The sequence below is a fragment of the Leptopilina heterotoma genome, unplaced genomic scaffold (assembly GCF_015476425.1).
Source record: "Leptopilina heterotoma isolate Lh14 unplaced genomic scaffold, ASM1547642v1 Lhet_23, whole genome shotgun sequence".
NCBI lineage: Eukaryota > Metazoa > Arthropoda > Insecta > Hymenoptera > Figitidae > Leptopilina > Leptopilina heterotoma.
The window spans coordinates 39,345-66,348 of NW_025110948.1; the positions used below are offsets into that span (position 1 = coordinate 39,345).

The 27,004-nt window shown below is 23.9% G+C and overlaps 1 protein-coding gene across 1 annotated transcript in view; it reads left to right on the plus strand.

Moving 5' to 3' along the window:
- Window positions 1-231: 231 nt before the first annotated feature.
- LOC122502472 overlaps window positions 232-27,004 on the plus strand; it is a gene marked incomplete at its 5' end in the record, with an annotated part of 74,395 nt that continues 47,622 nt past the window's right edge. Inside the window, 2 exons of the mRNA XM_043612546.1 lie at window positions 232-568; window positions 14,024-14,256. Coding sequence (XP_043468481.1) covers window positions 232-568; window positions 14,024-14,256 — 570 coding nt within the window. The remainder of the gene's footprint in view (window positions 569-14,023; window positions 14,257-27,004) is intronic.

The following is a 27,004-nucleotide window of genomic DNA, read 5'->3' on the forward strand; positions in this document are numbered from 1 at the left end:
ACAGGAGACGATTTCTAGAAGATTTTTTATTGATTTCCTACAGAAAAGTATTACCTCCGAGGCAGGTGATTATTTTACACTATATAAAGCTTTTAAAAATTCGTTGACAATTTTCTAAACTACGATCATAATAGGCATCACTGTCGATTAAATGCATTATGTATAATAAATAACCTTTGAGTTATTAAAATTTTAGATAATGAAATAAAAATTTCTATTTCTGTTTTTCAGGATTATGGGGATGATGAGAATGATGAGGACGATGATAATAATTTGAAAACGAGTACAACTTTAGAAGCAAGCACGACGACGACGACTTCTACTACTACATCGACGACGACGACAACAACAACGACAACAACACCAAAACCAACAGAAGCTGTATTTTTTCCAAAGAGTATAACAAATTATGAGAGATCGACTGGAGCTCAATATAATGGGTATCAATCGAAAAATGATTATCCACCAATGTCTGCGCACAGTGTGCAAAAATGGAAGCACCTTGGTTCTCGGGAAAGTGTCAAGGAAACTAGAGATAAATATCCCGAGTTCAAAAATAATGGAAAATGTGAGTACATAAATTATTTATACTTATGCTTAATATGTTATTTTTTTCTTTATTTCGTATTTTTCTGTATTATTTTGTATTATTTGTATTATTGTATTATTGTATTATTTTCTCTTTTTTAAAAATTATATTGTTGTCGAGTCAGTAAAAATAACGACTCTATTCCTATGGTCAGATTTTTAAAATTCAAAGAAGACCCACGTGGAAACGGAAAAATGGTAAATTCTAGCTAACTATGGTCCTTGGCCATAGTTAGCTAGAATTTGCCATTTTTTGTCATTATTTAGCAAATTTGCCATTAACTATGACCAAAGGCCATATTCAGCTGGAATTTGCCATTCTTCTAAAGTAAACAAGCTCTAAACCTCCAAAATATAGTAAATCATGGTCAAAAGCAAAAATTGTTTAAATCCTTAAAAATTTTATATTTTGATTATGGTTAAAATGTAATAAACCATGAGCAGCGTCAAAAATATTTTTAAACCCTCAAAATCTTTATATTTTAACCATTTCTGAAAAAATCTAGCAAAGCATGGCCAACGGGAAAAGTTGGTTAAATCTGATAATTTCTAAATTTTGAGTTTTGACTATGGTCACAAATTAGGACCACTATTTTAAATTTTTATTCAATTCTTCAAAATAATTCAAATACTTTGACTAATAATAACATTGTTCATGGGAATTTAATTTAAAAAAATTTTTTTTTATAAAATTTTAAGCAATAATTCAATTATTTTCATAAATAATAAAATTCTTCTCAGGAATTCAATTATTTTTGAAAATTTTAATAAAATTCTCACCAACTATTCAATTATTTTCATAAATAATAAAATTCATCGCTAGATTTCAATTATTTTTAATACAATTTTACATGCAATTGCTAAAAAAAATTATTAAAAAATTATTCTTATAAATTTAATATCAATTTCTGGAAAAAATCAATTATTTAAAAAAAATATTTTCTTAAAAATTCTTTGAAACAATATTCAATTATTTAAAAAATTAATAAAAATCATCGAAGAATTTCAATTATTTTTAATACTATTTTAATTGAAAAATTCATTTATTTTCCCAAATGAAGTTTTCCACAAGAATTCAATTATTTAAAATAAAATTTTCATATTATTTATTATATTTCGAAAAAATGAATTATTTAAAACAATGCTTATAAATTTCTTATAAATATTTCAATTATTTTCAAAAATAACAAAATTTTCTCTGCAATTCAATTCTTTTTAAACATTTTAATAAAATTTTTCGCAATAATTCAATTATTTTCATAAATCATAATATTCTTCTTAGGAATTCAATTATTTTTGAAAATTTTAATAAAATTCTTATCAACTATTCAATTATTTTCGTAAATAATAAAATTCATCGCAGGATTTCAATTATTTTTAATACAATTTTACAGGAATTGTTCAACAAATATAATTATTCTTAAAAAATTAATTTCAATTCCTATATAAAAAAATCAATTATTTGAAAAAATATTTTCTTTAAAATTCTTTAGAAGAATTCAATTATTTAGAAAAAATATTCGAATTTTGCACAGGAATTCAATTATTTTTAAATATTTTAAAGAAATTGTTATTTTAGATACAATTTTAATAAAATTTTTTTTAAGTAATTCAATTATTTCTTTTAGATTTTAATAAAATTCTTAATGAGAATTCAATTATTTACATAAATAATTCTTCGAAGGAATTCAATTATTAAAGATAGATAACAAAATTATTCCTAAAAATTCAATTATTTTAAGTCATTTTTATAAAATTCTTTGCAAAATTCAATTATTTTCATAAATAAAAATATTCATAACAAGAATTCAATTATTTTTAAAAGTAAACAATTTCTTCTTGGAAATTCAATTATTTTAAAAAAATTCTAATAAAATCTTTCACAAGAATTCAATTATTTTTCATAAATAATAAAATGCTTTTTAGGAATTCAATTATTATTATATTATTATTTTATTATTAATTAATTAAAATGCCACACAGAGATTCAATTATTGTCAAAAATTTTAATTAAATTCTTTGTAAAATTTTATTATTCTTAAAAACGAAAAATTCCATTATTTTGAGGCATTTTAATAAAATTCTTTGCAAAATTCTATTATTTTCATAAATAACTTGATTCATCACAAGAATTCAAATTATTTTTAAAAGTAATAAATTTCTTCTTGAAAATTTAATTATTCAAAAAAAATTCTAATCAAATCGTTCGCAAGAATTCAATTATTGTTAAAAATTGTAATTGAATTCTTTGTAAAATTTAATTATTTTTAAAAACTTTTCACAATTAAATGATTTTTTATATCTACTGTATTTTCATAAAATTTCCAAACAGATTCCAATTATCTCAAAAATTGTTTGTAAAAATTTTTCTAAGAATTCAATTTTTTTCATGAATAATACAAATTTCTCATGAATCCAATTATTTAAATTAGAATTTGCATAAAATTAGTCGAAAGAAATGAATTATTTGAAAATTTTTAGAAAATTCTTCGCAAGAATTAAATTATTTTTATAAATATTTAAATTCTTTCTTGAATAATAAAATTCCGTGCAGGAATTTAATTTATTTGCAGGCTAAGAAAGAAGTAAATATTTTTGATGAAAATTATGAAAAAGTCAGGAAAATAAAAAATATGGATTATAAATTTTTGTCAGTTTTGTGAGGTGTCAAAAACGAGTTTTTTTTTTGTCGTCAAGTTTAATTTTTCGATAGCTACTATTTTACTACTTTTTTTTAGTTTGAAAGCTACTTTTTGCTACTTTTTAAAAATTAATTGTCGAGTGCAATGTTTGAAAATACTTTAAGGTAATCAAAATTTACAATTTTCAACTATATGAACAAAATCAAGGAAATTATGGGAAAAAACGAAAATAAAAAAACGAAAAAAAAAATAATAAAAACGAAAATATTTTTAAACAAAATTTTTTTTTTAATTTTTATGTAAGTCAAAAATATAACGAACAATGGGCGAATTTTTTTTTGCTTCAAAGTATTGCTCAAAGTCAAATTACATTCGCTTAGGTAATTAAAGAAAATATTGCTTCTCATACTTCTTATGATACATCAGCAAAAATTGATTACATTTTATACCCTCAATATGAACTTATCAGTAGTTTCTCGCAGAACTGTTGAATCACAAGGTTCTCCCTGTGATTCAACAGTTTTGTGTGTAAATAAATGATTAATTCTAAATATAATTCCCCTGTCTAGTCTGTGGAGTAATAATTGCTTCAAGAAAATTTATTTGGCACAAAGTTAATCATAACATACTTCGCGACTGATATTGAAATAGATATTAAAAATATTGAAATCGAAATGAAAAACTAAAAATAATTCCGAAAGGTTATTAGAAATTTATTTTTAGTCACATTCTTGTAGATATTTTTCACGATTGCAATTGCATTGTATTAACTGATTAAACGAGTCGAGCAAACAGTGTTGAAATGAGTGATTAAGCCCTTGTCGTTTTATGCAGAACATGACACTTGGATCACAGAAACTTGATAATGACTCTTGACATAATGTCCCTCTTGATCTCATTTTGTACCACACGTATCATACCATATACCTTTTCCTTTAATATACACATTAAATCTGTATCTCTATTAACTCTTGGTAATAATTGCTTTTTACTTCTTTTTTTCGCAAATTGTACTGTATGTAATTAATAGTGAAAAATTACCATAAAAGTAACCTACATTTATATGACAGTACTAAACGGAGATCATTAAGTGATTTTATATCTTGTGATATGTGTAGAAGTAAAATTAACGAAGCGGAGCATTTAATAATAATTATTATCAACCTTCTGAACTATAAACAGAATTCTTTTTTTTTTGCATTGTGAATTCCTCTACTGGAAAGTTTATTGTATTGAAAATTTACGACCTGATATATGTGAAATCGATTTAATGTTTCTTTCGATACGGTAGCATGCGGTAGGGCTGTCACCTCGACCCTGTCGGTTTATATCTTCTTTCACATCTCCGAAGTTCTTTTCTCCTACACCTTTTATTTTTTTTCCCATACCAAAAAGATGGTATTGACAATTTTTTGTTTTCACATGTAAATAGAAGTTTATTTTTATTTAAAATTCTCACAAACGAAAAATTATCATTATTCCAAACCCGCATATTTGTATAGAAATTCTGTGGCAATCGAGTTTTGTAGAATTTTTTCGCTCACTTTTTTGTAGGGAAAAATTATCATGGGAATTATGATCTAATTCAATTTTTTCGTTTTTAATGAGCTTGTGCTTATTAATATTTGTAGAAAAAAAATTATAAGTCTAGGAATTTAGAATTGAGACGAAAAATGGAGAATGAAAGTGAGAACAAGAAACACCTCTCTCGCACTATACTCTTGAGTGTAAAATCGACTTTGGTGTTATTGTAAATGCACATACTGATACGATCTCTTCTTCGGCATTCAAGCATTGACGCCCACACCAAAAAAAAAAAAAAAAAAAAAAAAAAAAAAAAAATTAACATACAGTCTGATCGGCAAAGAGAGATTTGCCGCAAAAATAATACCCCGTTTCAAGTCCAAAACGACTCTGCTACATTCACTTCGTACTAACTTCATCCACCCTCGTAAATTTTCTTATCACTTTTAAGTTTTATTGGTTCGGAGAAAAAGTCGCCAATTGTCCAGATGAGACAAACGGATTTTGTAGACTAACTATTCCATTAGAGACGAACTATTTTGGTATCATTTAAAAATTACTTAAAAAAAAAAAAAAAAATACTTTAAAAATTAAAAAAAAAAAATTACTCTCTAAATTCGAATTAGTAAAAATGTTTACTAATTTCAATTAGTGACTGATTTTTAGATTTCAGTCACTAAAAGCTACTATTTCTGTTTATTTTTCAAAATTTCCACTACTTTAAATTCGCTAATACTAGAAATCAAAAAATTATTCTCAAAAATTATAATCAAATTCTGTAAAAAAATTCAATTATTTTCAAAAAATATTTGAAATTCAATGATTTTCAATATCTAGTATTTTCCTAAAATGTTGAAAAAATCAATTATTTAAAAAAATTTTTATACAATTCTTCACAATAAATCAATTACATTCACTAATAAAAACATTTTTCATGGAAATTCAATTTTAAAAAAAAATGTTGGATAAAATTCTAAGCAAGAATTCAATTATTTTCATAAATAATAAAAATCATCGCAGGATTTTAATTATTTAACACAAATAAAGTTTTCCACAAGAATTCAATTATTTAAAATAAAATATTCATTTTAATATTTATTATATTTCAAAAAAATTAATTATTTAAAATAATGTTTATAAAATTCTTATAAAAAATTCAATTATTTTCACAATATAACAAATACTTTTAAAAGAAATTCAATTCTTTTTAAACATTTTTAATAAAACTTGTTGCAATACTTCAATTATTAGTTTCATAAATAATAAAATTCTTCTCAGGAATTCAATTATTTTTGAAAATTTTAATAAAATTCTGAGCAACTATTCAATTATTTTCATAAATCATAAAATTCATCGCAGGATTTCAATTATTTTTAATACAATTTTACAAAAATGTAATTATTCTTAAAAATTTAATTTCAATTCATAGAAAAAATCAATTGTATAAAAAAATGTTTGTTTAAAATTCTTTGCAAGAATTCAATTATTTATAAAAATATAAGAATTTTTCACAGCAATTCAATTATTTTCAAAAATTTTAATAAAATTGTTCCAAAACAATCAATTATTTTAAATACAATTTTAATAATATTTATCGCAATAATCTAATTATTTTTTTTTAAATTTTAACAAAATTCTTCTCAAGAATTCAATTGTTCATACAAATAATTCTTCGAAAGAATTCAATTATGTCGATAAATAAAAAAATTATTCCCGAAAATTTAATTATTTTGAGGAATTTTAATAAAATTCTTTGGAAAATTCAATTATTTTCAATAAATTATAAAAGTCATGGATGAATTTCAATTATTTATTTATTTTTAATACTATTTTTAATTAATTAATCAAAAAATTCAATTATTTTTAGAAATAATAAGTTTTTCACAAGAATTTAATTATTTAAAATTAAATTTTCGTATTAATATTTATTTTATTTCAAAAAATTTAATTACTTAAAACAATGTTTATAAAATTCTTATGAAAAATTCAATTATTTTCAAAAATAACAAAATTTTTCTCAATAATTCAATCGTTTTTATAAATAATAAAATTCTTCTGAGAAATTCAATTATTTTTGAAAATTTTAATAAAATTCTTAGAAATTATTCAATTTTTTTCATAAATCCTAAAGTTTATTGCATGATTTCAATTATTTTTGATAAAATTTTACAGGAATTGCTCAAAATATATATTTATTTTTAAAAATTTAATTTTAATTTCTGGAAGAAATCAATTATTTATAAAAATGTTTTTTTCAATATTCTTTGCAAGAATTCAATTATTTACAAAAATATTGGAATTTTTTACAGGAATTCAATTATTTTCATATATTATAATAAAATTGTTCGAAAGAAATCAATTATTTTAAATACAATTTTAATTAAATTTTCTTGAAATAATTCAATTATTCTTTTAGATTTTAATAAAATTCTTCTTAAGAATTCAATTATTTACATAAATAATTCATCGAAAGAATTCAATTTTGTCGATAAATAAAATTATTTCCAAAAATTCAATTATTTTAAGTCATTTTTATAAAATTCTTTGCAAAATTCAATTATTTTCATAAATAAAAATATTCATTACAAGAATTCAATTATTTTTAAAAGTAATCAATTTCTTCTTGGAAATTCAATTATTTAAAAATATTCTTATAAAATCTTTCGCAACAATTCAATAATTTTCATAAATAATAAAATGCTTTTTAGAAATTCAATTATTTTCAAAAAAAAATTTAATAAAATGTCACAGACATTCAATTATTCTCAAAAATTTTAATAAAATTCTTTGTAAAATTTAATTCATAGATTTTCAATATCTACTATATTGATAAAATTTCCAAACAGATTTCAATTATTTAAAAAATTTTTTTGTCAAAATCTTTGTAATAATTCAATTCTTTTTATGAATAATAAAAGTTTCTTAGGAATCAAATTATTTAAATTATAATTGGCTTAACATTATTGGAAAGAAATCAATTTTTTTGAAAATTATTTTAAAATTCTTCGCAAGAATTAAATTATTTTTATAAATATTTAAATTCTTTTATTAATTTTAGTATTCGTTGCAGGAATTTAATTTATTAGCAGGCTAAGAAAGAAGTGAATATTTTTGATGAAAATTAGGATAATAAAAAATATGGAATGGAATTTTTGTCAATTTTGTGAAGTGTTGAAAACGAATTTTTGGTCGTCAAGTTTAAGTTTTCGATAGCTACATTTGTACTAATTTTTTTTTAGTTTGAAAGCAACTCTTTTTAACTTTTTTAAAATTAATTATCGATTGCGAAGTCTGTTAAAGATAAGGGATTAAAAGTGTTACTAATTATTAAAGATGTACATCTTTAAAAATCAGCACTACTTTTTTTTGAAGATGTATATTTTTAAAATTTGGTATTAATTTTTACAATGGGAAAATTGACATTAAAGTTAATGACATTAGTTAAGTTAATTGACATTACAGTTAATTGACATTAAAGATGAATCATAAAAATTTGTCTCCAACATCTTTAAAAATTAGTACCACATTTTTAAAGCTAACATTAAAAGTTTGTATCTAAATTGTAAAGATGTACATCTTTAAAATTTAGTACCACTGGTTTAAAGATGCATATCTTTAAAAATTGGTACTAATTTTTACAATGTGCTGTTTTTGATATATGATCAGTTCATTGACATTAAACATGAATCATAAAAATATTTCTCCAACTTGAATTCCAAATAAATTATTAATAATCATCAAAGCGTAAACGAGAGACTATGCTATAAAAGCTTAACCATTAATGTAAAATTACTCCGCGAGTAAGGTGTGAGTAATGCTAAATGCACAGGTGCGCATACGTTGTCCCCATTAGTGACAGTAAATCTCATACAAACAACATGAATTCACCCACGCACTTTATTGAAATACGAAAAATTAATCAATTTTCCTGACATATCGAGAGAGAGAGAGAGAGACTCTATAATTAATTAAACAAATAAATGCGTTTACGAAACTAGTATCGTATAACTATATTCACCAGTCGTTTACTATTTTCAACAATCTGTTTTCATTCCAAAATAAAAAAATTAGAAACAAAAATTAAAAATTAAAAAATTAGAAACTACATTTGAGTTTAGATTTTCATTCGGATATTCCAGTAGCACATTAAGAAATCGGAGTTGTTGTTAATGACCTCTAAGGAATGGTGATTTCGCGGTCTTACTGTGTAATCATCTTTATAAGTTTTCTGACCTTATACTGCTTTGAACTGTTATATTCTTCGGCGAAGTGAGGGTAATAAATTTTTAGACGAGTGCCAAACGTTCACTTACTGGAACCCATAAATTATATTGTGGCGATTTTGCATGATTCAGAATGTAAAAGAGTCTTGATTGATGTCGATTTAATATATTGAACGACACTGAAAGGAATACTCTTTGTATAAGATTCCTTTGTTGTTTGCTTGGGAAATAAATTTTTCCTTCAACTCTAGTTTATTAATTTAAAAAAATTTATTTCAACCTTTAGCGAATTTACGACACCAACCCAATGGGAAATGCCAGTGTAGTGCCGATGTTCACCACTGGCTTAGTACTCAGACGATTGTTCGGCGTAGTCTAGCCGAGCCTCGACAATTAGTGCTGGCGCAGTACAGAATTTTTGTTTCGCCAAAGCTTGGACAAGCCACGGCGGCAAGTGCTGGCTGAGTATAGAAAAATTGTTCACAACGCTCTTTGCCAACATTGCTTTTTTGACATAAACTTGAAAAAAATTATAAAAAAAGTTTATAAATGTTTATAAATATAAATTTATTGAACAAATTAATATTTTACTTTTCAGTTGTTCATTTTTTATTCTTATTAAATTTAATAATAACAATTTAACACAATTGTCTAATTTTGTAAATAATAAATTATTTAAACAAACTAAAATTATAAACAAAATTTTAACTTTAATCTCAATAATAATTTGGTTCCTATTAAAATACTATTATACTTCTTACTATGAATAAAAAATTATTAAAAAATTACCACGTAATTTAAGAATTACGTAAAATGTTAAATGCAATAAGTAAAGTAATTTAATTTAATTATTAAAAATTTAGTTTAATTTATTTTATTTCAATTTATTATTTCTAACGTATCCCTATTTTTTTCTCATCTTTGACTCAATAATTGTATGTCTGAATGATACTGGGATATTAATACTTTACTGTACACGTGTGTCGTTAGCATAGTGGTTAGAGCGTTAGTCTGTTAGTCCGTAGGTCGTAGGTTCGATTCCCCTAGTCAGCAATTTTGTTTATTTTCATAGGTTTGCGATATTTCTAGATTCCAATCGTTAGGTACTAAAATATGAAAATCTAATGCACACTTACTGTAATTGTTTATTATTTAATTTTTAAATGTTATAAACAATTTTTTTCTACTTCATTTACTATATCCATTGTTAGTCTCCATCTTTAATAAAATTTCTTTAAGAAGAGAAATATTTGATGAATAATAACTATTTATTAATATTATTTACCATTTTGTTGTTAAATTATTTATAATTATGAATTTACGACTAATTAATAACAATACGGCATTTATTGCAGCAATATTCTCAGCCAGCACTGGTCCAGTGCTGCGCCAGCGCTGTCTGGCAGCACTGACAGACAGTACTTCGGCAGCGCCAGACGGCGTTATCATCCCAGTGCCATGCCAGTGCTGGCTCTCAGCCTTGCCGCCAGTGCTGCCAGTGCTGGCGCAGTACTACGCCAGTTGTAAATTTCCCATTGGGAATTACGTCGTGGTTCACATCTTTTGGTACGACAATTGCATCTCAAACCGTCGCAACATTTTCCCTGTCTGCACTGTAAATTTTAAAAATCAAATCAATTAAACTTGAAACATTTGAAGTCATGTAGAAACTAAACGTTAAAAATTAAGCACATTTGAAGTAACTTAGAAACATTTGAAGTCATTTATTTTTGATACTATTCTCAAGTTTCAATCTTCGGAAATTGAATTCACAAAACCCATAAATTCATTATTCATTTTGTACGATGGAAATAATTAACAAACCATTCGTCCAATTCCTCGACATTGTTCCGAAGATCGTTTTCTGACACATCTTTTCGACCTCTTTGAGCACATCAATCCACGACAACATCTCACATCCCGATTACACTATAATATACACAATAAATAATAATAAAATATTAATACAATAAAAATACAATTTAATAATACGATAATACAATAAAAAATTTTTTTTATTGTACACGAATTTTTAATTTCCTGAAAAATTGAAACTTACTCTATTCCCCCTTCTGCTACATTTACCACCGAGTTCATCTAATATCAAATCAATCTCAGTTTCCTCTGATTCAACAAACATTCTTAATTCCTCAATGGACTCTTCTGATGGTTCTTCTTTAAGTTCGGCGTAAGTGACGACAACCAGAACACTTACGCACAAAAATAAGAATGTCCAAAGCTTCATGTTTGTTTTGCTACTTCGGATAGAGGATGGAAATTAAAATACCAAGAAGTCTAAGCAGGGTGTCTATAACTAATCTAAAAAAAATTTCCCTGACATTTCCAGGTTTTCCAGGCCTTCTAAAATTTTTTTCCAGGTTTTAAGAATCGACATAATAAAAAATAAATTGCTTAAATTTTATTTGATAATACTTATAAATGACGTCGAAGAAGTATTTACAACGTTTGTCATCAACGATTTGAAGAAAAAAAAATGTTTTTCACTCAGAAAACAATATTTTACGTTTAAAAAATTTTCCTTTTTTAACTTTTTGTTCAAGAAACATTGTAAAAGTTTTACAAAAGTTTGAATAGAAAATTATTTTTTCTTCTAAATCATTGTAAACGTCACCAACGTTAGAAATTATGAATATAAAATGAACATTTTAAAAAAAATTATCAGGGCTCGAACCAGTGACACAGTATTTAAAAATACGTACTTTACGGACCAAAAATGAAAAATTACGGACCATTTACGAACAAAAATATATAAGCAGTCCGAGTCAAATAAGAGAAAATTTTACTTAAAATTATAAAATAAATTTTTCATAACTATAAAACATAAAGATATCGATAACTCCGAGTCTTTGACTCGGAGTAATCGATTTCTTCATGTTTTATAATAATTAATAATCGAGTGAGAAAATCAATTCAATTATTATTTTCAAGAATTTTTAACTAAATTTCATCTTTAAATCAATTTTACGAAATTTCAATTATTCGTAAATTCTTTAATTAAATATATATTCGAAAATAAAAACTTCAATTAAAAAAATTCAATTAACATATTTCAAAAAAATTAATTTCAAAATTCAATTATTTATAAAAAATTCACGCTATACGGCTTTTAATATTCAATTATTATCCAAAATTTTAACTGAAATTAATTTTTGAATCAATTTTTATTAGAATTCAATTATTTAAATACAAAAATAATTTATTGAATTATTGAATGTTTCTTAACATTTAATTCTCATAAAGAATTTTACCAACAAATTTTTCAATTGATGACGAATTTTAATAAAATTTTTAAGAATAATTACATTTTTCGAAGAATTCGATTAAAATTTGATTAGAAATAATTGAAATTCTTTGATGATTTTTATTATTTATGAAAATAATTGAATAGTTGTTAACAATTTTATAAAAAATTTTCAAAAATAATTGAAGTCCTGAGATAATTGTATTATTCCCGAAAAAAATGGAATTCTTACTCAGATTTTTACAAAAAATTTTTAAATAATTAAATTCTGTTTGGAAATTTTGTGAAAATAGTAAATATTGAAAATCATTGAATTGCGAAAAGTTTTTAAAAATAATTCAATTTTACAAAGAATTCTATTATAATTCTTATTATTTATGAAAATAATTGAATTCTTTCGAACGTTTTAATAAGAATTTTTTTAAATAATTGAATTTCCAAGAAAAAATGCATATTACTTTTAAAAATAATTGAATTCATGTAATGAATATTGTTATTTATGAAAATAATTGAATTTTGCAAAGAATTTTATTAAAATGTAAAAGAATAAATGAATTATTTCAAAAAAAATGTAATTAAAATTGTATTTAAAATAATTGATTTATTTCGAACAATTTTATTAAAATATTTGAAAATAATTGAATTCCTCTGAAAAATTCTTATATTTTTATAAATAATTGAATTCTTGCAAAGAAATTAAATTTTTAAGAATAATTACATTTTTTTTTAGCAATTTCTGCGTAAAATTGTATTAAAAATAATTAAATTATTAAAATTTCCAAAAATATTTGAATTCCTGAGAAATTTATATGATTTATTTAAAATAATTGCATTGTTGGGAAAATTTTTATTAAAATGTTTAAAAAGAATTAAATTTGTGTAAAAAATTTTATTATTTTAGAAAATAATTGAATTCTTCATACGAATTTTATAAAAATTGTTTTAAATTATTAATTTTTTTAAAATATAATAAATATTGTGGAATTTTTTTTTTAATTAATTAGATTCTTCTGGAAAAGTTTATTTTTGAAAACTTTACTATTAATTTTTTACTAAAAATTTGTAAAACTAATTGTGGGCTTTAAAAATATTGTTCAAGAGTATTTCAAGTCACAATGAAAAAAATTCCCTGACTTTCGAAAAAATTCCCTGAAATTTCCAGGTTTTCCAGGACATTTTTAATTTCCCTGACATTTCCCGGTTTTTCAGGTTTTCCAGGTGTTGTAGATACCCTGCGAAGTATCTTGCTTTTTTTCCTTACCAGTGTTGCCTCCCAAGTGAACCAAACAGTTTTGTTTTTAAATTCACCAGAAAGGCAAATTTATATACTTTTCAAAATCCGCCTCGATTTTTGAAGATTGTATCGTTGGATTATTCCTCTTAGTCTTATCGTGTCATTATTCATTTGGCTGATCAGTTTTTTGAGAGTTATTAATGATAACAAATTGGAGAGGCAATATTTAAATTTTAAAATGCTATTGATGAGTCTATCATGGGGGGATTTGCTAACTAACAAAATCTTTTATTAAGAAATTTTAAAATTAATTTAATTTATCAAGGAATCAAAGATAACTCTTACTAAGCTCGAACTAGGTCCATAAATTCCGTAAAGGTCCATAAATTTGCTTCAAGTCCGTAAAAATCAATTTTTTCGAAAAATGGTCCGTAAAGTCCGTAATTTGATAGGAAAAAGGACTAATCTAGTGAAATTTGTAGCTTTGAAATTTGTTTCATGTATAGGTCAATAATTGTTGTCTGATATTTTGAATTGCTTTTATTTTTAGCCGCCGAAGTCAATGAAGCGCTTCAACATGCGATTAAGGTCTCGCGAGAGGGTAGCTGCCAATGGCCTCGTGCCAGAATTGTACCAGTTCGAGACGTCTACCCCAGTACATCGACCACGTACATTCCACACTGTGCAATTCTGCACAGGTGCTCTGACGACACCGGATGCTGTAGGTCGGAAGCACTAACTTGTGTACCAAAACAGTCCCATCGAGTTGAACTCTACTTCTATGTAAGTCGAATTAATTTTTCTTCATATTTTCCCCTTTTTGAGAAATAACAATTGAGAGAATAAGATTTCATTTTCCTCTTTTGAGAAAGAACAATTAAGACAAGAAAAACGAATATACAAAAAAAAAAAATTATCAGGGTGTTCAAAATTGACATTTGTCCTTAACAAAAAGTTATCACGTGTCTTTTTTGTATAATAGAATTAAATAATTATTTTTGAAATATTTGAATTTTTTGAGAAATTTTATAAAAATACCAGGATATTGAAAATAATTGAATTTCGAATATTTTTTTGTTTATATCTAGAAAAGTACCCAAATAGTAGCATAACGTAAATAAAGTAGTAAATAGTAGGTTTTAATGAGTGCAAAGCCAGCAGTAAGAAAATGAACTTCTAGTCATAAAATATCGCCATTAAAAAAATTAAATATCATATAAAATCTATAACTCGTTATCCTTGCCATTATAATTTCTCACGCAGATTTTAATAAAAAAAAAAAAATTACAGCATGATGAAAACTGTTATTACTTTTATAAATATAATGAAAATATAATTTCAATTCTTAAGTTTCAATGAAATTCTCCATTCACGATCGTCTCACTTTTATTGTATCTTGTATGTATTTACAATACTTGGAATTAACGTTCAACAAACGACCCTCGCTTCATTGCCTGGAAGCTTTCACTTGACGTGTATACTATATGTGCTTATGTAAAGCCAAAAGGAAGAAAAAAAAATTTTCTTGAAAAAGATGCCTCCAGAATTCTGCACTTGTTCTCGTGTTATAACTGGACACCAGACACGTGTCTCTCCTGGTGGTCCCAACTGAATGGGACCGTATATTCTCTTCGCATGTTGTGAGTACTTTCGAGAATGTTTACCATAGTACTCACGCAATTGCAAACAGCTTTGGAAAATTATTGGTTCTTATTTTCAAAACATTATATTAACTCCCCCTTGTCGTCATATATATATATATATATATATCGTGAAAAGATGTTTCATGAATTTTTACGATTTTTACACAATAGTTCTTTTTTTGTTTTCTTCTTTTTTCTTCATATATATAACCAGATAGCACACGTAATATTGCAGAAAGTTTGCAGAAAATTAGCTAAGCAAGTTTTTTTATAAAAAAATATTTAAAAACCTGAAAATTTATATTTTTTAACTGTGTTAAACTAACTGTGTTAGTTTGCTAGATTTTGGATATAAAATATAAAAATTTTGAACTTAACTGAATAGTTTTCATGTAAAACTAAAAAATCAAATGTAAAAAAATGATTCAATTTTAAAAGGCCTTTTTTTACAGTTAATCGTGAGGTATTAAAAAGTTTTGCAGATTAAATTAACACCAAGAAAGATTAAAGTAATCAATTTTGGTGTTATTTTTTACAATGAATAAAATTTTAGTATTTTAAATTTTTTATAACTATAAAACATGAAGATATCGATAGCTCCGAGTCTTTGACTCGGAGTCATCGATTTCTTCATATTTTATAATAATTAAAGATGACCAAGTAATAAAATTATTATTTTATATTATAAGAATATTATACTTCTTCAAAATTATTATTAATTATTTATTAATTTTTATTATTATTTTTTTTTTATTTTATTATTTTTTTTATTAATTTTTTTCTATTTATTTATTAATTATTTATTAATTATTTATTATTTTAATTCAATTATTATTTTCATAAATTATTAACAACAATTTTACTTTATACCTACTATTTTTAATAATTTTCGAAAAAGTTCTTTGGTAATTTTCAAATCCATTTATTTACAATATTATATTTCACGAAATTCCAATTATTCCTAAATTCTTTATTATTATTAGAAAATAAAAAACTTCAAATAATATAAATAAAATTCACATAAACTTTTTCAAAAAAATTAAATTCAAAATTCAATTATTTCTAAAAATTTACGCTATATTGCTTTTAATATTCAATTATATTCTAAAATTTTAACTGAAGTTCATTTTTATGAAATGAAAATCAATTTTTATTAGAGAATTCTACAAGAATTTAATTATTTTAATGCAAAAGTAAATAATTTATTGAATAATTGAATGTCTCTCAAAATTCAATTCTCATAAAGAATTTTATTAAAAATTTTTTAAATAATTGAATTCTTTTGTCGAATTTTATTAAAACTTGCATGAACGTAATTACTTTTTTCAAGAAATTCAATTATAATTGTAAGAAAAATAATTGAAACACAGCGATTTTTATTAGTAAAAATAATAGAATCCTTAAGAAGAATTTTATTCCTCTTGAAAATAATTGAAAAATAAATAATTGAATTTCTGCACAATAATTTGTAACTTCTCTAAAATAAAATTTTTTTCTAGTGTTTTTAACTAAAATTCTTCAATAAATCCATTATTTTTAATAATTTTTAAAAAAAATTTCATTGATTTTAATTTGAAACTTTTTCAAAATTTAATTATTTCTAAAAATCCACGTTATAATGCTTTTGATATTTAATTATAATCTAAAATTTTAACTGAAATTCATTTTTAAAACCATTTTTATTAGTAAATTCTACGAGAATTCAATTATTTAAATACAAAAAAAAATAATTTATTAATTTCATGTTTCTTGAAATTAAATTCTCATAAAAAATGTTATCAACAAATTTTTTAAATCATTAAATTCTTTGGACGAATTTGAATAAAATTTTTAAGAATAATTACATTTTTCGAGGAATTCGATTAAAATTGCATTAAAAATAATTGAAATTCTGCAATTCGTTATATTATTTATGAAAATAATTGAATTTTTATAAAGAATACAATTAATTACAAAAATAATTGAATCTCTGTAAAAAATTTTTTATTTATATGAAAATAATTGAATTCCTGTGAAATTTTTATTATTTTATGAAAATAATTTGAATGTTTGCGTAGAATTTTATTAAGATTTTTTTTTAAATAATTAAATTCTTTTGGAAAATTTTATTAAAATAGTAGATATTGAAAATCATTATTGAATTCAGGAAAATTTTTTAAAATAATTGAATTTTGGAGAAGAAGTTTATTATTTAATAAAAATAATTGAAATTTTGACGAGAATTTAAAAAATTTTTTTAAATAATTGAATTAATGCGAAGAATTTTATTACTTTGGAAAATAATTGCATTTTTGCAATAATTTGTAACTCCTCCAAAATTAAATTTTTTTTAGTATTTTCAACTAGAATTTTTTTATAAATCCATGCCTTTTGATAAATAATTAAATGTATATTACAAAATTTATGTAATTTCAGAAGAATTCGAGTTATTAAAATTTTTCCAAACTTTAAGTTCTTTAAATTTGCCAATTGAATTTATGCAAAATTGAAACTTTATAAAATTTCAATTCTTTTAATATAGAATTATCATCTAGAATTTTAACTGAAATTCATTTTTAAATCAGTTTTTATTAGTAAATTCTACGAGAATTCAATTATTTAAATACAAAAATGAATAATTATTAATTTCATCTTTCTTGAAATTAAATTCTCATAAAAAATGTTATCAACAATTTTTTTAAATCATGAAATTCTTTGGACGAAATTTAATAAAATTTTTAAGAATATTTATTTTTATTTATTATTATTATTATTATTTTAATAATAATATTTTATTTTATTTTTATTTTTTTTATTTATTATTTTATTTCATTATTTTTTTATTTTATTATTATTTTTTATTTATTTATTTATTTATTTGAACATAAACGGGTTTCAGACGAAACCCGAAATTTTTATTATTTTTATTATTATTATTATTTTTTTTTTATTTTTTAAGAATATTTTTCGAGGAATTCGATTAAAATTGCATTAAAAATAATTGAAATTCTGCAATGAGTTTTCTTATTTATGAAAATAATTGAATTATTGCTAAGAAATTTATAAAAAAAATTTGTAAATAATTGAATTCATGTAAAAATTTTTATTATTTATGAAAATAATTGAATGTTTGCGTAGAATTTTATTCAAAATTTTTTTTTAATAATGGAATTCTTTTGGAAAATTTTATTGAAATAATAGATATTGAATTGAAAATCATTGAATTTTAGAAAACTTTTGAAAATAATTGAAATTTGGACAAGAATTTGATAAAAAATTTGGTAAAATAATTGAATATCAAAGAAGAATTTTATTATTTATAAAGAGAATTGAAATTTTAACGAGAATTTTTTTTAAATTTTTGAATGCAATTGAATTTAGTAACTATGTTACTTAGTTAGTTAGTAAGTTAGTAACTAGTTTACTAACTTACTATTCTCCCTAGAGATGCTAAATAATTCGTTGGATTTTTACAAATCGTTGACTTTGGTGTTTTATTTAAAGTAAAATTTCATTAATAGTTAAAAATAACACCAAAATAGATTATTTTAATCCTTTCTGGTTTTAGTTTAATCCTAGAGTGATTAAACTGTTGCAGATTATTTTAATCCATTCTGGTGTTATTTTAACACTTTACGTTTTACTGTGTTGGGAAAAATTTTATTTTTAATACTTTTAGGATACAACAATTAATTTGTTCTCTAGTTTACAGTGCAGGCAAAAGTGAAAAGAAGCTTAATCAAAGTCATCGTTAATTTCACTCTGTCGATAAATCCTCAACAGCTTGTATTCAGAAGCACATACAGTGCATTTATATAAACCACATTATTTCTTCTTCTTTTTCTCTCAGCCTCGTACTTATGGACACTCGAGTGCAGATGTTTCACGTACTACACTTTTTGATTATAAGTATTGACCACTATCTTATAATTGACAAAATAAAAACAAAGCCTTATTGTAAATTTACTTCAAAAGTAGCACACAAAAAAAAACGAGAAAATTAAATATCGTGGTAATTATTATTACCAATTGTATGTCTCAGTAAATTTAGCAAATTCATTTAAAATTAGAAATACCGTTCGCAAATATATCGCTAAAATTAAAACCAGTTATTAATAGTTAATAAGTCTGCGAGAGGAGAAGCTTAATAATAAATCAATTTACCAGAAGTATCTCAAAAATATTCCAAGAAAAATCTCAAACTTATCTCAACAATTCCCGGAGTAACGGAAGCTTTCCAAGTATAGATGATTATGGACTCATACTTGAATATTTTCTTCTATTTTTGAGCACTTAACTTTTGTGCTCCTTGTGCGCTAATCACTAGAAAGATAAACAAAGGGATGTAAGCTTTCAAAAAGTGGTTTGCATTTTTAATTGAATTTACAATCGAGGAATTGAAAAATAAATTCAAAATACCAACTTGTATCTAGAGGGACTTTCATCTTAATCGGTTAATTTACCTAATTTACTCGAAAGGTGCGCCATTTAAAGACACGTGCTTCTGCTCACGAAATATATCTTTTTTCCGGTCATATATCATCAATCATGATTATGATTTTTTGGAGTAATTTTTTTTTTCCTCTTCAGAAAGGAAATTAATATGGGTTGGCCGTATTATTTGCCTGGTCGTATCGATAATCGACGATCATCATCGATTCAACTTCATTGCTTCTCTTTCATTCTTGCAATGCTGTAACCATTGTTATTAGACGATTGCAAGACTCGATTCTCTTCCCCTTTTTTTTTATATAACGATATTAATTACCCATCGACAACCGATCGTTATCTTTTTTTTCGAAAAGATATCAATTATCCCAGGAAGTTGAAATTTAAAATACAAAGTCTTAATTTTTTGTAGAAATGTTTATTTTAATGTTGTACCTTGAGTACATTAAAATAAACATTTCTACAAAAGATCAAGACTTTGTATTTTAAATTTAATTTATTTACTCTATACATAGAGTAGATTAAAATAAAAATTTTTACAAATGACATTTTTTCGAGTATTTTTTGTTTAATGCAGTTTGACGTTGTCTTGAAAATGTAAAATATTTGTACGTTAATGAATATTTTTTTGAATCTCGATCTAGTATAGATTAAAATGCACTTTGACTGCTGTATTTTGTATTCATGGTACAATAAATAAAAGAAAAAGTTCAATGAACAGTTGGGTGACCTTATAGCTTTGGGTTCAATATATGCAAAAACCGGATTAATTACGGGCATAATTTACGCAATCTGTACAGTATCGCTTTAACGATCTTTCTTGTGAGTTTACCTCTCGGTTTATTGTAAATAAAAAGTCAGTTCAGAGTAGAATTTTGTAATCTTTTCGTTTATAGTCACAAATTTTAGTTTCTTTTAAATTTTCCTTTCATATCAAACAAATTGAAAGATATATTTTTTTCAGATAGTTAATAATAGTTAAAAATAGTTTTGTCGCTGATGATCATGGTTCACTAGAATTTGCGACAATATTTTTAAATGTCAAAATGAATGTTGCCCCTCGTGTATAGTATGCGATAAGAACCGCATACTCATCAGTTTGCCGCACAGACTTTCTTTTCCTGGCATCTCGTCAAAATTCTCAAGAGTGTTCCTCTTATCCTGATGATATACAAATTGGACACTTGTGTTAAGATCGCCAAATCATAAACCATATCGAAAAATAATAGTATATTTACTATTCAAAGCCTAGTAAATATTATCTTAATCTTCTTACTTTATAAATAAACCTAGAAAAATATCCATTTACATTTTTTTTCAAAAAAATCCATTTAAAAACATGCATACGTTTTTAAATGTAAATGGATTTTTTAAAATATAAATTGCATTTATATTTGAAAATTTTATTTGAAAATTGAAAATCATTTGTAGAATAAGTGGAAAAAAGGAATTTGGAAATACTTCCGTATTGACCCAAATTAGTAGGGGGACCACCAGCAACGAAAAGGATACAATTGTTTATGGCGTACGTCCAACTATATTCGGATGAGAGAGAGAGAGGAAATAATTTATGTATAATGATTTGAAAATACCAATAATCGCGGCATTGTTTTCAATATTTATTTGTTTTGATGACCTGCATCGACATGTGGTTCAGCTTTTGGTTCGAGTTAAAAAAGGCTTTTTAGCGAGTTTCACGACTGGGCTTGCTTAAGTCGTCTTTATAAATATAGTAGACTACTTCCGTGATACGAAAATACGTTGATTTATGGCGTTCTTCACTTCTATATTCCGCATTGCAGTCGCGTTTCGCGGTAAAGACATTTGGGTTACAATTTTGGTCAATCCTTTTTATTGTAACTCAAACAAAATTTATCTTGTACTTGCTTTAAAAATCTTGTGCTTGCTCTTAAAAAATATTTGCTCGTAACTTTGCTCGAAGCGATTGTTGCAGATTCGAAGTGTTACATATTAAGGGTTTTATTTTAATTAATATTTTTAAAAATTAATGCTTAAATGTTCCGATAGCATATAGCCAATATTGCTAACATTTCAATCTTGCTGCAATATTTCCAAAAAAAATTGTGCTATCTGGTATTAGACAAAACTGTAAATGATGTGTAACAATGTTTACCATTCGTACCCTTGATTAATCAGATCTGATATGTTAATCTGTCGTACAAAAGATAAAGACCTAAAAGGTGAAAGTTCCATATAGTGAAAGGAGCCAATTGGCAGAGAGATTTTAATGACTTGGGCGCATACAGTCATGATCCCCTTCATAAATGTTAGAGAGACCATTTCTCCATAATGTTCGCAGTTATCACTTATAACCGATACTATAATTAATGGATCGTGAATGGGGAAAATTTTTATCAGTTTTGTAACATGTTCCATATAATTCAAAAAAGAAGCGTATACATACCATTCGAGATGGAATGGAACCATTAATTATATGCCTTTCAGGATAATTCGATAATCACCATTATTAATGCTGAAGTATGGTCAAGTATTTATAAATATTTATAAACATTTATAAATATTTATAAATATTTATAAACATTTATAAATATTTATAAATATTTACAAACATTTATAGATAATTATAAATATTTATTAATATTTATTAATATTTCTAGACAAATACAAACTAATTTAAATATATTTATTTTTTCCTATTTTTAAATAATTAAATTTTGTATTATAAATTTATAATTTAGATTTTTTTATTTATATTATAAATTTAATTTAATATTATTCGTGGTAGACTACTTTATTTAAACTAATATTGAAAAATTCTAATATCTTCATGATTGCAGACTTCGCACTCGATAATTAATTTTGAAAAAGTAGCAAAAAGTAGCTTTCAAACTAAAAAAAATATTAAAAAAGTAGCTATCGAAAACTTAAACTTGACGACCAAAAAAATAAGTTTTAGCAAATTTACAAAACTGACAAAAATTCCACTCTATATTTTTTATTTTCCTGACTTTTTCCTAATTTTCATAAAAAATATTTACTTCTTTCTTCAACTGCTAATAAATTGAATTGACTTGCAACGTATTTTATTATTCATGAAAGAATTCAAATATTTATAAAAATAATGTAATTTTTGCGAAGAATTTTATAAAATTTTCTATTATTCATGAAAAAGAATTAAATTCTAACGAAGATTTTCACAAAAAATTTTGAAAATAATTGAAATCTATTTGAAAATTTTATGAAAATATAGCAGATATTAAAAATCATTAAATTGAGAAAAGTTTTTAAAAATAATTAAATTTTACAAAGAATTCAATTAAAATTTTGGACAATAAAATTAAATGTCTGTTTGCTATTTTATTAGATTTTCTTGAAAATAATTGAATTCCTAAAAAGCATTTTATTATTTATGAAAATAGTTGAAATCTTGCTAAAGATTTTATTAGAATTTTTTTTAAATAATTGAATTTCCAAGAAGAAATTTATTACTTTTAAAAATAATTGAATTCTTGTGAGGAATATTTTTATTTATGAAAGGAATTGAATTTTGCAAAGAATTTTATAAAAATGGGTCAAAATAATTGAATTTTTGGGAATAATTTTGTTATTTATCTTTAATAATTGAATTCTTTCGAAGAATTATTAATGTAAATAATTGAGTTACATTCTTGAGCAATTCCTGTCGAATTGTATTAAAAATAATTGAAATCCTACGATGAATTTTATTATTTATTAAAATAATTGAATTCTTGCGAACGATTTTATTATAATTTTCAAAAATAATTGAATATTCAGGAATAATTTTGTTATTTATCGACATAATTAAATTCTTTCGAATAATTATTTATTTAAATAATTGAATTCATGAGAAAAATTGTAATATTTTTGTAAATAATTGAATTCTCCATAAGAATTTTATAAACATTGTTTCCAGTAATTCATTTCTTTGAAATATAATTAATATTACGAAAGTTTAATTTTAAATAATTGAATTCTTGTGGAAAATTTTATTTGTGAAATTAATTGAATTTTTCTATTAATTAATTAAAAATAGTATTAAAAATAATTGAAATTCTTCGATGAGTTTTATTATTTATGGAAATAATTGAATTCTTCCAGAGAATTTAAAAAAAACATTTTTTTTAAACAATTGATTTTTTCGAAGAATTGAAATTAAATTTTTAAGAATTTTCGAGCAATTCCTGTAAAATTGTATTAAAAATAATTGAAATCCTGTAATGAATTTTATTATTTATGAAAATAATTGAATAATTGCTAAGAATATTATTAAAATTTTTTAATTAGATGAAATCCTGTGATGATTTTCATTATTTATGAAAATAATTGAATTATTGCGAAAAATTTTATTAAAATGTTTAAAAAGAATTGAATTTCTGTGAGAAATTTTGTTATTTTTGAAAATAATTGAATTCTTTATAAGAATTTTATTAACATTGTTTTAAGTAATTAATATCTTCGAATTATAATAAATATTATATGAAAGTTTTATTTTAAATAATTGAATTCTAGTGGAAAATTTTATTTGTGAAAATAATTGAATTTTTCTATTAATTAATTAAAAATAGTATTAAAAATAATTGAAATTCTTCAATGAGTTTTATTATTAAGGAAATAATTGAATTCTTGCAAAAAATTTCAACAAATTTGTTAAAATAATTGAATTTCCATAAAAAATGTTATTATTAGTAAAAGTAATTGAATTATTGTGAAGAATTGTATGAAAATTTTGTTAAATAATTCATTTTTTCGAAAATTTTTTTTAAAATTCTATTCGTAAATTAATTGAATTCCTGTGGAATAAATTTTATTATTTATGAAAATAATTGAATTTTATATGAATTTTATCAATTTTTTTTAAATAATTGAATTCTTTTGCGAAATTTTAAGAAAATTATAATTTTTGAGAATAGTTTTTTGATTTCTAGTATTATCGAATTTAAAGTAGTGGAAATTCTAAAAAAAAACAGGAATGAAAAAAATTTTTAAAAAATAAATAAATAAATAAAATTTTTTTTAAATTCGGTGCACTTCGTTTCACTTGAGATAAAATGAATGACTAATTCGTGTTTTAAAAATATTTCAACTTAAAATAAAAGATAACACCTGTCATTGAATATAAGGAATTACAAGGGATGGTATAAGAAATATATTGAACTCGGTATAATTCTGTTGCATCATTTATTCACTTCATATCGTGATACCTTAATTTTCAAATGAATTTTCATCTTTTGGAAGAATGTTTTTTTTCTTGGATGATTAAAAATCATTATTCAGAACACTAGAGTATTATTAAGAACTCTTTCTCATTTTAACATTTATCTACATTCCATAAGTGATATGGAGATATTAATATTGTACAAGTAGAAAATTCTCGTGAATAATACAGTTAGTTTTTGAAATTTTTGAAGAAGAAAATATCGAATAATATAGTTAATTTCAAAAAATAAATTGAGATACATAATTTTCAATTTTCAGAGAAAAAAATCAATGCGTAACTAATTGTAAAAACCTCTTATTTAATATTCAATTACTATAATATCAGAAATAAATCTAAAAAGAATTAGAAATTATTGCACAACTCTAATCCACTGCTAATGTGATATTAATCTTGAAAATCACGAAAAGAAACTTTAAAGTTATATTCGGCGAGTGAATTCTTAATAAAAGGATAGAGTATACAGACCCAGAGCCCCACATTTAACGGCAATTACCTTTAACGCACAATTTTACGCAAAAAACCATCAAGAACTCTGCACAAAAAAAAACGAAAAAAAAAATATCGGAAAAGATCACGCGAAACAAATTCGTCTTTGTAAAATTGCGCATTTTTGGACGCATATGGCAAATTGCCGTACTTTGACGAAAGTAAATGGTGCCAAAGGAAGGAGGAAATAAAATTTATAATGGTCGTTATGATTTTTATTTTATTTTTGAAAAAATGAGAATTTCATGCCACGAGGGATGGTGAAAGTGAATATATAAATTTTTTCTCGTATTTTATTGAAGTATTTACGTAATCGCGCGAAAGAGATGCGAGTGATTAATCAACGGACATAAATGATTCTTTGGCACTGGGAAAATGGTGTTGAAAATCCGACATATGACGGATATTAGCAGGTGACTGAAAATAGTGAGACGCGAATGCATCTCGTGACACTAGATTGGAAAACAAATTGACTGAATTTCCAGGAAGAGTTGTTTTATAAATAAGGATTCAATTTTTTGCTAAATTATAATTATCGAATCATTGCCAACGGCGGAAATAGTTTAGAAACTAAAAAATTTTTATATTTCGATCATTTCCAAAATCTAGCAATAAACCAAAAATAGTTTAGGACCAAAGAATATGTAGCTATAGTCACAATATAGAAATGAAGGTTTAAAATATTTTTGCCATTGGCCATAGTTATCTGGAATTTGCCATTTTTCCCTCTCCAAATGGGTATTAAGTCGTCTTTCTGCTAATTTTATATCAAGCAGCTTGAGATAAATAAACGAATGTACCGGAAATGATGGATTTTGGGGTAGAATTCTTTTTTTCTCCCTCCTAAAGTTGTGGAATTTCAGAAAACGTTAAGTGAAAAATAAGGAAAAACAGAACCGGTTGTAACCTTCATGATGGCTTCATGGTCACGAGTTTGTTCGTGTTACGCACCAAGTCTTCAAGAGCTGTCAGTTAGATGACACGAAGATGTTTTAATCCCCCCCCCCTCCTCTAAGTTGTTGATCTTTCACAGATGCCATACGAGATTAGTTACACTGAACTCTCTGCCAACACAGGAAGTACTGTTGTATATTTTTCTCATGATACCTGCAGTTTAAAAATAATTCCCATTTTAACTTTTACGATTTCGATATAATTGAAAATCCATCACATTCTACATATTTCATTGAAAATTGAATTTTTGAACAAATTTTTTTTTTATATTCAATTGTATGTTTGGACAATTTTTTTAAAAATTGTTTTATGGATGACGGGGATGGGAAATGGTTGTAAAATTTTCGCAAGAAATTTTGGAGTAAAAATATGTTAATAGCGGGATTTAGTAGGTAATGCGATTAGAGTTGAAGAAGGTAAAGATTTCTTTGGTCTCACCTGACAACTTACGCACGTACGACCTAAGAGGTGAAAGAAAGATAAAAGAAAGAAAAAAAGAAATGTAACATCCTGTCGGAACGCGGTAGATTCCAATCAGTGAACAGACTTTAATGGTTTCCTCGAGTCGTGCCAATCCAAGTGACTACCGAAATTAGTACGGCCTTCTTGCTTCTTATAGGATTCCAGACCCCACAAGAGATTCTCTTTTATAGTTTCTTCGTCATACAAAATTTTGCCATCGATTTTTTTGTCACGTACTTTTCTCATTGCCTTACAAAACATAGTAATTATTCATAATAGCAAAGAAAGAACCAATAATTAAGCGATACAAGCATTTATATAAATAAATAAATAGCAT